Source organism: Myzus persicae, unplaced genomic scaffold (assembly GCF_001856785.1).
Source record: "Myzus persicae strain clone G006 unplaced genomic scaffold, MPER_G0061.0, whole genome shotgun sequence".
In the NCBI taxonomy this organism is placed as follows: domain Eukaryota; kingdom Metazoa; phylum Arthropoda; class Insecta; order Hemiptera; family Aphididae; genus Myzus; species Myzus persicae.
Window position 1 is genome coordinate 90,943 of NW_019103947.1, and position 15,588 is coordinate 106,530.

The 15,588-nt window shown below is 28.9% G+C and overlaps 2 protein-coding genes across 3 annotated transcripts; both read left to right on the forward strand.

Moving 5' to 3' along the window:
• Positions 1 to 5,192: 5,192 nt before the first annotated feature.
• Positions 5,193 to 7,548, forward strand: LOC111036769 (syntaxin-16). 2 transcript variants are annotated; one of them, XM_022318930.1, is made up of 6 exons: positions 5,193 to 5,367; positions 5,955 to 6,232; positions 6,296 to 6,416; positions 6,501 to 6,666; positions 6,726 to 7,012; positions 7,101 to 7,548. In XM_022318930.1, exons 2-6 carry the CDS (start codon positions 5,976 to 5,978, stop codon positions 7,281 to 7,283), a joined length of 1,014 nt encoding a protein of 337 aa, XP_022174622.1. In that variant the 5' UTR covers positions 5,193 to 5,367; positions 5,955 to 5,975; the 3' UTR covers positions 7,284 to 7,548. The 2 variants fall into 2 exon arrangements, with proteins under 2 accessions (XP_022174622.1, XP_022174621.1); XM_022318929.1 differs by lacking the exon at positions 5,193 to 5,367 and having other exon boundaries at positions 5,752 to 6,232.
• A 2,362-nt stretch (positions 7,549 to 9,910) lies between these two features.
• Positions 9,911 to 10,291, forward strand: LOC111036764 (52 kDa repressor of the inhibitor of the protein kinase-like). The gene is made up of 2 exons (XM_022318925.1): positions 9,911 to 10,117; positions 10,187 to 10,291. Exons 1-2 carry the CDS (start codon positions 9,911 to 9,913, stop codon positions 10,289 to 10,291), a joined length of 312 nt encoding a protein of 103 aa, XP_022174617.1.
• The last annotated feature ends 5,297 nt before the right edge of the window (positions 10,292 to 15,588 follow it).

Sequence of the window (15,588 nt, forward strand, 5' to 3'; positions counted from 1 at the left end):
GCCGCGGCCTGGCGCTCACGCACGCACAACACGAACGGCGGGTCAATGGAAGTGATAAATGGTTGCAGTGCTGCCGGATTGCCGAGTGGAATGAGTTTTACGGTAAAAATGGACAATAATATTGTAAGCGTCGGGAAAACCATATTATTATTATTTTATTAACAAAAATAGAGAGTAGCCTGCTGCGAGAGGGTTATTCCAAGACAATAATATTGTTTCACAGCTAAAATGAGGGAGATGGTGGTTCGGTAGTGGGTACTGAGAAAATATTGAGTGAATACTCACCTAAGTTAATTTATACAATAATAAGCAATATACGAGGTGTGACCACGATTAAAGATATACCTAAGTATATATACCTAAGTATATCTTTAATCGTGGGTGTGACTAAAACGGGACTGTCAAACAAGTGATAAAACAGTTGCCAATAAGGAAATAATATTGATGTAATTCTAATCTACGAATGTCACTGGATCGAACAATACAAGTTTTGTCAGTGTGCGTTCTATATATTTTAACGTGTGAACATTGTTCAAAGTGACTTCTTACGTGCTGTTCATCGATATTATGCCGGAAGAAAAAATTGAGCAGTGTATTAATTTAAAATTTCTTGTGAAACTTGGGAAATCTGCAACGGAAAGTTTACGCTTGTTGATAGATGCAGGTGCTGTTATGTCACGAGCGCGTGTTTTTGAGTGGCAATAACGATGTCTTGAGTGTCGTATTGAAGTTGGAGACGAATAACATGTGTAAAGGCAATGTTGATCGTATTCTTAGATATTAATGGTGTTATAATGACTGAATAGGTACCTCGGGGACGAACAGTACATCAACATTATTATTTACAATTACAAGTATTGACTACTCTCAGAGAACGAGTAAGAAAAACGGTCCGAGTTATGGGAGAACGATACATTGATCTTGCATCAAGACAATGCGTCGGCTCATAATGTTTTATCTGCGAACCAGTTTCTGGCTAAAAATCGAACTCCAGTGCTTCAAAACCCCCAATATTCGCCAGATCTAGCTACGTGTGACTTTTGGCTCTTTCCAAAATTAAAATCTGCATTAAAAGGGACACATTTTGAGTCAGTTGAAGTTGTCAAAACAAAATCGTCAGAGGTAATAAAGGTATTACGAAAAAAGGATTTCCAACACTGTTTCAACCGATGTAAAATACGAATACGATGTGTCGAACTCGGAGGAGAGTATGTAGAAGGGGGAAAATATTAAATTATTAAAAATTGTAAATAAAAAATTTTTACAAAAATAGTCTCGTTATTCAATAGCCATAAAACGTAATATATAATGTACATACCATATAACGTTCATAAAAAATGAATGTGAATTTACACACCATCAACTTTTTTTTAATTCCTCACTGATAACAAATTAAGCGAATAGGCTTGTATTAAATTTCCATGTTTTTTGACAGAGCGAAAACATTTTTACGACAATTATTGAAAAATTATGCATACTTATATTATAAATGGCTAAAACAAAGGGTCAAAATATTTTGAAACTTATATCACATACAAAAATGTTAATTTAAACATTGGAAAAATGTCAAGTACCTAAGGTCATTCTTTTTTGAATTATAATAATATTATAAAATCAATATTCTCAAAACAATCGTTTAGCTTAAAATTAATGTTTTTTCCAATAAATTAAAAGGCAATTGCTGGGAATTTTGTACGTTTGACCTCCCGATGAATCAACAAGATAAACTTTTTTACCAGAAAAGATATTGAAGTTGAAAATCAAATCATTTTTACTACTATAAAAAGTGTCTTCAGAAATAAATAAAAACAAACATCACTGTAAAATCAATACATTCAACGCTCTACTCAGAATTTATAAAATGAAAAACTATTGATGAAGTATAAAAATGTATGAATGCATACAAAATTTAAAAAATATATATAGTATACCAGAAATTTATGTTCAGTATTATTTAATTCAATATTTTATTTCAATATTTCAAACGAAATTAATATTTAGTTGGTAATTTGAAGAAGTCATAGAAGTATGAGGTGCAAAGTCCGCTCGGGTCTGTGTGTCAAAAATTAATAATTTTAAATTTTGTTAGCACTCCCTAACTTTACACCTAATTTACGTCTTTGTAAATACATTAATAAATGAATACTGTAATAACATAATATAATTAACTAAGTAATATTTTTGTTTAAAAAAAATCACGAATGATGATTATTTTGGACACAATTAAAAGGTTTGAATACCTATACATCTCAAATTTCTTATTTTTATTTAACTATTATTTATACTTAAAATTGGCATATTTTTTAAATTTTTTGAAGATAAGTAGGTAATTAAAGTTTTAACTTTTAAGTACCATTTTTATTATAATATATAAAAACAACTGTCATTGTTATTTAAAAATTGAAAGTTGATGCCTGTCTCTTACGTTAAATATGTACGTCGTATTGTTGTAAGATTAAATATTAACACGTGTATACTATATAATATAAATAATTGTATAAAACCCGTTGCCCGTTGGTCTTATTGTTGTAGTTTGTAGTATGCTACATTATTTGTTATAAATACTATGGCATAAACTATGTATACTATTACAATCATTGCGAAAAAAATGTTTTTAAAAAATAAAGTGATGTTAAATACAAACCGAGCGAGAACATTGTTTTAGAAGTCCTTGTAATACTTATACATCAATAGGTACGTGATATATTAGTTAATTACATAATACATTTAAATAATTAAATAAATTTAATATTAATTATGAATTATAAGATTTTATTTTCAGGCCACCCAAACTAAATAAAATACGATAGACAATGTCACACTGAACCAAATATTTATGTCAGTTGTGATCAATGATCACAGAAAAATGGAAAATGAAAAACGGAAAAAAATCTGCAAATATAAAAAATCGTATTTAACAGCGCCATCTAGCTTCACAAGCAACCAGAATAAGTATAAATCATGGGCTAAGATCATATAGTATAATATAGTATAATATTATTATAGTTATTTTAAGGCTAAGATAATATATTTTAGTTCGTAGCCAAAGGTTTTGAGAAGAATCTTCTTAACGCCTTGGTTCGTGCCTCATAGACGGTGGTTCAAAAAATAGATATCCATTAAATTTATATACCAACTTCTGTGACTAGAATCAGTCATCACTCGTTTTAGAGAGATTCATAGCTCACCGTGTCTTGTAGAGTTGAATAAATTCAGCTTATATGGAATGTGTGACCAGCATTTTGTTACCTATGTATTAAATGTACGGAACACGACACAACACGACGAGGTGTGGATCCACCTTTATCCACATAATATGGTTCCCGCTTTTATTTAGTTTGAATTTTTGACGCATGGTCTACCCAGATTAGGAGTTTGGACTGAGAACTCGTGTTTTTCCACTCATGATACAGTATAGAAGATTTGAAAACTACTGCAGACTATAAACCTATTACAAGCATGGATATTAAATATAAAAATATAGTTTAACCAGCACTTCAAAAACCAATGTATGCGTTTTACATTTTTTTAAAAACTGTTTAAATTTAAAAAATATAATATTGTATCATTTTTTTGAAAAGAAAAAACCCCATTTCGAATTCATATTCAATTATCATATTACATATATTAATCTAAGACACAAAGTGAATAATTATATTTTGTACCTATTAAATTGTTATTTTTAAAATAAAAAATTGCATACATTTTATGAATACGTTTTGCCGGAAAGTGCACAATTTATTATACGAACCCGACTTGAGATTATTAAAATAATAACCAGGTGGACGGTGGTAAATTTATATTTTATAAAGATAACAATAATTAACAAGGGATCTGATACGTTTTTAGTAATGCACAACAACGAAGTGGGTCCATTATTTTTTAAAACAGTGACACATACTGACATACTTGTAATATATTAATATGATAGCTGTTTGTTTTTATGAATTTCAACATTCAGTTTAAGATCATGATCACAAGGCGTTTTAGATAGGCAACTAAATATATGCAATGTAAGCAATGTATGCAACCAGCCCATTTTAAACACCTACGTCTATAATTACATTTGTAATTTTATGATATTTTGGCTATTGAAGTAATTAATTTTTATATTATTTAGTAATAGTAAAGGTTTTTTTAAAAACATTTTTCCTTAACATATACGGGATTGATTTAATTTTGACTGAATACATTGCATTGATAATTACATTGTTTGATGAATAAAATAAAATAAAATAGTATATTGCATACTATAAAAGTTTCAAGTACCCACACGGCCATACACAGTATTTTTCAAATTACAACAAAATAACCAAAAATCATTATTATTTGTTTAAAATTTAAAGTATTTAATTTAGTCCAAATTTTAACTTAAAATATCCATAAAAAAACACTGTTTATATATTTTGTTTAGATTTAAAATCCTTATCTTCATAAATTGTATACATTTTTAACTACAAAATAATTTACAAAATTTTCAAGATTTTGATGAATTTTGTCAACATTTAAACTGGAAATGCTTATAAAAAAAATGTGATCATGTAACTTAAATCATTTTTAACTGCTATTACATCAACTTATGAGAAACCTTGTTTCTGTTTGAGCTCAAAAAGAATCTAATATTTAAAAAAAAACGATCACTTATAGAAAACTCTAAATTAAACATTAAGTGAAAGATTCAAGTATCTACAGTTATTCGTTTTTGAGTTAAATCTAAAAACAAAATCGATTTTGTCAAAAACTAATATTGAGTAAAATTCTTAGATTTCCTTATTTGTTTGTTTTCCTCTAAGCTTATGAAACTTACTGGGAGCTTGAACTCTTGAATGCACCAATTAGATTCATATTCACACCAGAAAAGATACTGAAGTTTACAATCGAACAATTATTTTGACTACATATCGTGTACCTATACAGTAAACAGACACAAAAAATAAAAAAACACACATCATTGTATTAAATCAATACATTCATTACTCCGCTCAGAACCTAAAATGTGAACAGAATCAATCTGTGCAATTGTTTTTCGATACTTCTAAATTTATAAAAAAAACAATTTATGAGAGGTTGTCATACATAATATTATACTAGTATTTTCAATTTTTTTTACACTGATGTTGTTTGATACGGTTAGGATGATAACGCCACGTTTTAAAAAGAGGTGATAACAAAAAGTAAAAATAAAAGGGAGTGATAACAGGTGTGGAATACTCGAATGTCGATACTCGATAGTCAAAAAAATATTATTAATTATTATACGCTTATGACTTTTTGGTTTTTCCGTATTATGTCCTTTTCTAATTTTAATACTGTTTTAAAATAAATTACAAATTAGAGTGTTCAGAAGATATATTTTATTATATTAAAGTAAGAATTTTATATATATTATAATATGAGCTTTTAAAATCAATACTTATTTAGACAGCAATATGTTAATACTTAATGTACTACTTGCCATTCTTTTTTCCACTTGAAAAATTATCAAGAACTCATAGCTGGTATAAACATAATTAGTTGCAATTAAATAGGCCAGTAGGTACAAAATATTTAAAATAAAAATGTAAGCATAGACAAGTATGTATGTACAATGTACATATATCATGACTACAAAATGTATGTTTGTCTATGTGTACTTACTTTTTACTTCATCATTTTCTAGTATTTTTTTTATGTAAGAGTTCTAATTTAATTTTAATTTTATTAGTTAATGATTTTAATTTTAAACACATTGTATAAAATAAGATCTCACCAGTATTTATAATTTTGTAAAGTGTCTCCAGTACTGGAACTATACAGTTCCATAATTATAGTTGTATGCTATTTTAGTTCTGTACTATATAAGTACAAAACTCATATTGTTAACAATAAATAGTTTTACTATACTTGATCTATACTTATCTATACTTGATTACTTAATGTACAAACATAATTTAATTATTTTGGTTATGTTAAAGAGAAATCAATTTGAAAATAAAATGGCCACTAGAAGCCTCACCGACATATTTTTGTTAATGCGGACAAATTCCATCCAGAGCAGAGGAATTTATTCATTTCAAGGATCTAAACATAATGATTATGAATCAGACAGTGATGAAGGTATTAATGACAAAGCAGCATTGATGGAAGCTGGTCGTTCTATGGTTAAAACAAATTCTATTGAAATGCGTTCTCAAGAAAAATCTCCACCTACTTGGACTGGATTACTTGAAGATGCTCAATATTCCATTACCAGGTTTTAATTTAATAACTAAATTATTTAAATAGCATAATATTATAGAAAATTTTATAATTTTAGGTTACAGAACAAATTAAAAGAATTACAATCATTACAAGATGCACAAGTATTGAGACCTACCCTAAATGATTCTAGCTTACAAGAGAAACACATCCAGGATCTCACATTAGATATTACAAGAGTATATACATTATTTATATATTATTTTTATACTTAAAATACATTTATTAATTATTAATACTATTTAAAATGTATTATGCTACAGATATTTGGTTCAACAAAAAAAATAATTCAACAAATCAGATTACATTCAAGTGGATTATCTGGCAACAAAGAATCCCAACTCTCATATAATGTGTCATCTGCTCTAGTGTCATCGTTACAAAATTTGTTCAACGAATTTCGAAATTCACAGCAAATTTATCTCAACAGTAATTTTAAATGAGTTATACAATTTATGTGTAATTATTAAGTATACTTATGTTTTTAGAAATCAAACACAGAGAGGCTATGTCATCTCAAATGTGTTTTGAAACCGAAGAAAACACTTCAAATTCTGATTTACTAGATATGTTTGGTAATGGTTCATCTAATTCTTTTGGACAACAATCACAGATGCAACAGTCAAATCAAACACAAACATTTGCTGCTATACTTATTGAAGAAGAAAATGCTAAAATGGCTGTCCAATGGGAACGTGAAGCAAATCAGATATCCAGTTCTGTTCTTGAACTAAATAATATATTTAAAGACCTTGCACACATGGTTGTTCAACAAGTAAGTTCAAACTTCATAACTCTTATTTATCTAGTTTCTATTAATATTTAATAGTATACCATTCTAATTGCATATTTGGTTTCTGTAGGGTAGTGTTTTGGATCGGATAGACTACAATATTGAACAGACTGAAATTAGAGTAAAAAAAGGCGCAGCTGAATTAATTAAAGCAGAAAAATATCATCGAAGCAATCGAAAAATGAAATGTATTTTGATTCTAGCCCCTGTTTCTATTATATTGTTAATTCTTTTGGACATAACAAAATTTTAAAGGAATTTATAATATGGTCCTCTACTTCTTCACTCCTTAATTACCAAAAATATTATTTATTAATTAATTGTTATTTATTATACATTTATATAAAATTATTATGTTCACCATTAATACAATTGAAACAAAATTATATATACATTTTTGTAGCTTAAAATATATCGTGCTTCATTTTAACAAAATATTGTCAGCTTGTGCCAAACTACATTAGTCAACATTTTGTTTAAAATTTTTTTTTACATACATGTACTGAGTTTATGATATCTTATTTTATATAATTGTTCAATGTTCATAAATAAATTCTGATATATTGATATTACAATTTCTCTTATAGAAGTATATTATAGGTTTATGTTTTCTCTGTAAAATTCTAAAATGTATTAAAAATGACTTATGACTGTGTATCCTGTGTTTAAAAAAAATGTGATTATATACTTTCTATGTTTTTTAGATGAGGTATCAACTATTTAAGTATAAGAAACCTTGTAATACACTTTCAAGCTTTTAAACATACAGAAAAACATTTTTGTATCATACATGTATCGAAAAAATATCTTAATAACACAAAAAGATTCAATATATTTTTAAAATTATATTAAGTAAAGAAAATGTTAATATAAATAAATGGTGATAAATGTAAGTCTCTAACTATTATTTATTTTTAATTACGACAAAATAAAAACAAAAAAAGCGGGTAACTAGATGTCGCTCTGCTGCAGTACATTAGGTGTCTAGGAGGTCGTTGTAATGGATGGAATTAAATTTGAATTCAATGATATAATATCATTGTATACAAAAAATAATTTTGAGCGGAGACGGTATGTCAGTCTAGGATATTTTATATTGTCATTACTTATTACTTATTATTAATATGGTAGACGGTGAGTTGAATAAATATTATTCTTAAATTATCAGTGATCCTGGAAAAATATTAAATATACCTATGTAAAATTGGGCTGTTTTGAAACCGAATTACAACAAAATGATAAACATTATTCTATTCTTTGTGTTAATTTGCAATCTTATCCAAATTTGAACTTAAAATGTCTAAAAAATAACCATATTCATATATTTTTTAGATTTTTTTTTTATTTACGGAAAAAAACAGCTTAGTCGAACCTTGTTTTAACTTTTCAATCTTTAGCTATACAAATTGATAATTTTATACATTTTTAACTACAAAATCATTTTCAATTTGAAATTTGATTAATATTGTAAGCATTTGAACTTTAATGCTTATAAAAAAAAATCGTGACTATGTATTTATAAAATTTTTCAACTGCTATTGTAACAAGAGTCTTGAATCAAATTTTCATGTTTTTGACTCGACCAATAAAATTGTATTGACATTTATAGAAAAAAAAAATGAAAATTGAAAATGTCCGTCAACAGCTTCAAACCAATCAAAATATTTTTGAAATTTTATCAAATATATGATTTGATGAAATAAACATTTGGTGTTAATTTCAAGTGTCTATACAGTAATTCGTTTTTGAATTACAACAAAATAAGAAAATCGTAACAAGAGAAATCGAGTGAATATCAATGCTGTAAAAATTTCAACTTCAAACGCTCATAAAAATTAAATTTGACTTTCCGGTAGACATCTTTTTTGATAAAGGTAGACAAACTTGTAAGGAATTTTGTATTACATTTTTAAATCTTAGATTTTAATAGAACAATTTTTATGAAGTTCTAACTAAATATAAATTGCTAACTTTCGTGATTTTCACGAATTTTGTCAAAGTTCTAAGTTTAAACTTAAAAAATTGTTGTGGATTTACGCTCAACTTTTTTTTAAATTTCCACTAACAGCAGCTTACAAGGAACCTTTTATTATATTTTCAAGTATTTTGACAGAGCGAACATTTTTTTATCGATTTGGGTTTAAAAAAAACAAATAATAATCGAAAATTTCATATGCCTATAAATAGTTCAACACATAATCTATGGTTACATCAACTATATTATATGATTTGTGTGTATTATACGTATTACATAGGCACATGAACTGATAATCGATGATGTTTCTTCTCATGCTCCAAATTCCAATCCACGAGTCCTTGACATTATACCCGATAAATGATGATGAATGACATTGTCGTGACCACCGCGGGAAAATTGTATTCAATTCACGCTATTTATCTATAATTTTAAGTTATAAGCGAATGTAACTCGAAAACTGAACTGAAGGAACCTCTCTCTGTGGCAGCAGTGGCGTATTTATGGGGGGGGGGGGTCATTGGGTTTGATCCCCCCCCCCCCAAGAGTCAAGACTTAAGTTGAGTATTTTTTTTTTATTTCAATTTAAATTAGACGATAACCCGGCCGCCGTCGAAACAGTGAGGACTGAGGAGAGCTCGAAAAAGGCAGTCGAGCACTCGAGCTGCGGGTAGCTAATGAATATTTTTCAATTCTATTATTTTATATACTTTATTTTAATTAATAAATCTTTTATACCTATATTTAAGTAGTTAAATGTATGTGATAAATTTACTATTTAATTGTTTTAGGATTTGAGTGCCTAGCTATTTCATTCAGAATTTTCTGATGAAGACAGAAAATTCAACCTAATTGAATTATATTCTCCTGCAATTGATAGGCACAATGTTCTTTCAGAATTGAAGATGTGGAAATTAAAACTAGCCTCCAGTAATAATGAAATAACTAAAACTAGGATAGAAGCGTTTCTTAACTGTGATAAAGAAATTTATCCAAATATTAAACTTCTTTTAAAAATATTTGTTACACTGCCTGTATCGACTGCAACTCCCGAAAGGAGGTTTTCTAGTTTAAAGAGACTTAAAACTCATCTACGAAATACAATGAATGAGGTAAGAACGTTAGACGTTTAGTTTTTAGAAAAATTTTGCTTGGACTTATAATTAATTAAAAATTTTCAGACACGACTGAATGGATTATCGTTACTGTCAATACATAGGGATATTGTCGATATTGATCTATCCGTGGAAGAAGTTGTGGACGAATTGTCTAAAAAAAAATCATAAATATAAAAATATAAAAATATATAATATACTAATAACTAATGGTTGGTGTGGTGACTTGGGAGGGTGTGGTATCGGCTGCCGGCTGCTCTCGATGACGGGGCGTCGCTCCGCCATCGGTTCGGGTAGGCGAAAATAACGTACCTATATCGGACAAACCGGATATGCCTGTGCGATGGTTCATAGAATATTTCCTCCCCGGAGATCCGCCGACCGAGCATGGTCACCAGTCGCCGCTGTTCCTGTCGCCATGCACATATTCACGAGTCGTCGTCGCTATCACCATGCATTATCCAACGTTCACCATCGCACTCGCCGTCACGGTCGTCTTGTGCCGATAATATTCACGTCCACCGGCCAAGGGAACCGGTAGCGTATTTAAGGGAGGGGGGAGGTGCTCTGGGTGATAATTTTCATGAATATTTTCTGTACACAATAATTTCGATGTTTCACATTCACATCTGCCTGCAGGCGTTCCGCGACGGCTCACTTTTTATTTTTTTTATTAATTTCTGATGACGAAATTATGTCTTATTGATTCATATACAAGGTATATTACTTAATATAGTTATTAACCTATATTTGTATTCACGAAAAACAATTGTTTTTCATTCAATAATTTAGGTTTTATTCGTATTGTTGTGCGTGTACATTTCTCGAGTTCACGAGTTTGAAAAACGTTGAAAAAATAACAAAAGAAAAAAGATCGGGTAACAATACGTGCACCATACGAATTCGTTTAGATCTAACCCAACACACACACACACACACGTGACATGCACACTACATGTCTAGACTTTTCCACGATTTATATTTGGTATTTTACATTTGTACAGTGTTTGTGTATTAAATTTGTACACTACTTCTTCGAACCACTAAGATCCGGTCCATTACTAATCGTCCTATAATGGTTCATTATTTAATATTTAATCATCGCCACGTCAGCTTTAACGCTTATACAGTTATACCTACTATAGTTACCAACAACGAATTCGGAAAAAAAAACCAGAAATTTAATACAAATATGCCTAGACAATAGTTCAAACTTCGAAAGTTTACATTTTGAACAACAAAATTGCTATTATTGTCAGGGGCCAATGCAGAGTGATGATCTGGGGGGGGGGAGGGGAAGGATTAGCCACCACATTTATTTTGTATATTTTTCAAATTCATTTAAGGGCATTAAAAATGCTTCAATATTCTATACTTACTTTTTAAGATAAGTAAGTATCTTTTCACCAATTTTTAACAAAATCAATTTCGTTTTTTCTCGTAATCAAAAACAAATAACCAAAAATACTTTGAAACATTTAAATTTTAACATTTATATGACTATATTTCATAAGAGATAACATTTTCAAAATATGATCTTTTTGAGCTATTTATAAACACTTAACACGAGAAATAAAATGTTTTTTCAGTATTATTGTCACATTACCTATTGACGCTATGGTCATATTGTGCGCACACTTGGCAGTTAAGTATAAACTAAATTAATATATTATACTTAGTAGTATATAGGTAGGTACAACTCTTAAATTTTTCTTTGTATAAATACAGTCAACTACAAATTACATAAAATGTAATAAATATAGATTTCGTTATTATATCTTTATTTTTTAAATAATTATCCATAAGTTTTATTAAAATTATTTGATTAATATTTCTTTAAAAACAATTATCATCATCTATAATTTATTTGTGTACGTTTCGAGCTTTGGGGACGGCCCTCCGAATCCGTTACTCGCTGCTCTATAGTAAATTCTTACTATATGAAGTTAAAGATTTTCATTTTCCAAAATGACATTTTAAGTCGTGTGGATTACTTTAATTTATAATATTATTATGTACAACACACTATAATAAATATTGTGGTCGTGAATCATGATAGATACACTTGTTTACTTTCTCCTAAATGATTTTAAAAACGAATGTTTGTTTTCCATCCTCGTGAATGGAGTATAAATGTATCTATAATCGTTGAAAAGTTAATAATCATGTATAGAATAAATATGGGCGATGAATTTATCTATTCGATTTCGACGGGTGTCCATGATTTCTTTATCGTTAGTATTCAATGTGGAATTGTGGAAGGTACACAGAATGGAACGTGATATAATTATAACTATATTAATGGATATGTTATTATTTTGCAGGTAAGTTTTAGAAGTATTACTATTTAGTATCCATAAAATCTACTGAAATGTTAGATTGGTATACCTATATGCATTTATAACTACTTATATAAATATTTTAACCAATCACGTATTGTTACTAAATTGTTACCTGTCTATAAATAAATTAAAAATTAAAAAAAACTAATACCTAGTAAGGCACGTTTACCTTAAAATTAAAATTCATATAGGGCTTATCATATCTTTTAGTTTTATATTTTGTTTATTCAAAGATTGTTGTTATTAATTTAAATTAAATTAATGTCGTATTGTTGGTACTTATCTAAAATGAATAAGCTAATATGTATGAAAACAATAAACAGATAGGTATAGTCAATTCACGTATGGGATGTTTCGCTGATAAGTTTGACTGTCATCAAAGCAATAAGAAACCTTAATACGGACTGTAAAAAATACCGGACTTACAATTTACGGTTACCTACCGACTACCAAGTATTGAATTTCATTTGCTAGATTGCAGTGATCATTAAGAACTAATTTTAGGATTTGCGTTTGCATTAATGAACATCGTGAATATAATACAAAAAATCTTATGGAATACGAATAAGGTCGATGGTTTTTATACTGTGCACATTAAATATTATATAGCCATTTCCCACATAGGTATCGGCAATGGGCTTGTTGTATGTATATAATATTATATACATTATATTATAATAGTTAGTATTTAACATTTTAATAACTCATAAGATTAATAACGGTACTTGCTTTATTTGGTGTGGGAAATACGAAATTGCCCCCCCCCCCCCAAAAATAGATACTTTCAACAAACAACTTTTTTTGTTATCACACTAAATTTTAAAGTTTACTAACATTTTATACACACAATGCCATTTTAAAATGCAGTGTTTTCGGTAAAATGTACTTCAACCTTCTCTATATTTCTATAATAGTAAAATACATTAAATAAATTCAGGAATTTCTATAGAAAATAAAGAAGAATGAAGAAAATGTGTAGAACCTAGAAACCTGCATTATCACAGTGGAACAAATAGTACCGACAGGGGATAGAAAATCTTGCAACAGGGGCGAAAGCAGGGGGGAGGTTTGGGGGGTTTAGCAATGATTCCGAAATTAATGTAGGTAACACAGTGTGAACAGTATGGCATTTATGAATATTTGAAAAATGTACAACCCCCCCGACATTTTTTCCTGCGTTCGCAACTGTCTGGCAGTATCAGTATCGATTACGATCAAACATGAAGCCATAAAGTATAAAATATAATAAATATATGATATTGTATTCAAATATATACCTTTGTCCTTTATACTATCATTGTGACGTTATAAATAAATACAATACATTCACCTTGTATTTTGTTTACTTGTTTACTTAAATACGAGTGGGCTGGAAATGTGGAATAGGTGGATTATTATAAGTGACGGAGCGCGTCGTTATGTTTTGTCTTCAGTGCATACGTAATCTTGAGATATTCTGATAAAATATGAAATATAATAGAACTAGATAAAGTCCTGTCCAAACCGGAAGCCGAGGAGAGGGACGTGACGTTTAAGTTCCTTTGTATGAACTCCGTGTAAATAGTCGTCGTTAAAAAAAAGCATTGTTTGTAAATGATAGTTGCATTGAAATTCATCAAAGATTATAAGATAGATACCTCTAAATTACAAGACCACCCCCCTCCCCAAATATATACGAAGAGTATAGTCATATAGTTAATCAAAAAAAAAAATTGAGAAACCTAACTGCAAGTATCCGACTGCAGCCTGATATTTTCATTACATACAATGCGACGTGAGTGATACGCGTTGCGTATAAAACTGTAAACACATAGTAATATATCGACGTCCCAGAATTCTATGATGTGAATCGATGGATTTAAACTGGAACAAAATTTACGCTATGACTCCCTTTTGACCTTTTCGTCAGGACTTGATCGGTATGGTATCATTAGTATCTCAGACTACGGAAAGACAATTATATAACACAATAATTAGCGTTTATTGCTGTAAATTATATATATACTATATTATACCTATATAGATTTTGTATACAGTTAATGAATAACAAATTGTAGTGGTTCAGTGTTCAATGATCGATTATATGATGATTAATTAGATAGTTTAACGTAATAGTTGTAGTACTGAAAAAAATATTAGAAACTGATATAGGCGCTCCAAATTAAAACAAGCGTAAATAGAAATAATTTCTTTGTTAAATATTATAAAACTTTTAGATTTTATATAATATATTTAAATTCATAAATTCTAACACTCTCTCAGTGTATATATAAATGTTTAATATTAACATTAATTAAGTATACTTAATCAGTGACATTATAGGCAGTTTGTAGTACACCCACCTATATTATACGCATGTGTGGACTGGCTATAGGGTGGCGAATGTGAAAATTTGGGCCTAAAATAAAATGGAATTTTACCATCTAAATTCGTTTAAATTTTCTGTTTCTCCGGGCCCGATTTTTATTCCCAGTCCATTTCTGATTTTAAATCATTCTTTACATTTTTCATAACTATGTATGTTTTATAAGGATTTGCGCCTAAAGTTTTTAGAAAAACAACGTCTGCCAAATCGTATTATATTATTAAGTGTATTTTAGTGTACAAATTATTACACATAACGAACCCTAATATATTAATACATATATATTACCGTACTATGTAAACGCAATAAATTAAGATGTTAATGTTTTAAAATTAAAAATATTAATGATTAGCTCGGTGCCTCCCTGCAACATAAAGGCAAGTTCTCTTTTTTTTTGAAAATCACATTTCAATAGTTTTATAACACGATTTTTTTTACACCTATACAACATACATTTCTGTCCCAGAATAACTCTGAACGGGATGCCTATATGTATAACGTATATTCCTAACGACCTAACCCGAATTATATGTTTATGTAATTATTATATGTTAATGAACTTGCCTCGGTCACGATGTCAAGTGTGAACAGTAGACAAATCCAGACTTGTTTGCTTCTTTACTAACGGTACAATGTGGATATCGTTACCAATAATAAGGCATCAAGAGTCAAGGCTTGATACAGTACGAGAATTATGTATACCTATGCACTATAATATAGTAATACTGGTTAAATTTTAAATAAAATATGCCAATAAATCG

Excerpts from the sequence above, each read along its gene's own strand:
- LOC111036769 (XM_022318929.1), top strand. The coding sequence starts at position 5,916 with ATGTACAAACATAATTTAATTATTTTGGTTATGTTAAAGAGAAATCAA. Across the intron at positions 6,233-6,295 it reads GCTCAATATTCCATTACCAG|GTTACAGAACAAATTAAAAG; the intron begins GTTTTAATTTAA and ends TTATAATTTTAG. Across the intron at positions 6,667-6,725 it reads ACAGCAAATTTATCTCAACA|AAATCAAACACAGAGAGGCT; the intron begins GTAATTTTAAAT and ends TTATGTTTTTAG.
- LOC111036764 (XM_022318925.1), top strand. The coding sequence starts at position 9,911 with ATGTGGAAATTAAAACTAGCCTCCAGTAATAATGAAATAACTAAAACT. Across the intron at positions 10,118-10,186 it reads TACGAAATACAATGAATGAG|ACACGACTGAATGGATTATC; the intron begins GTAAGAACGTTA and ends AAAAATTTTCAG.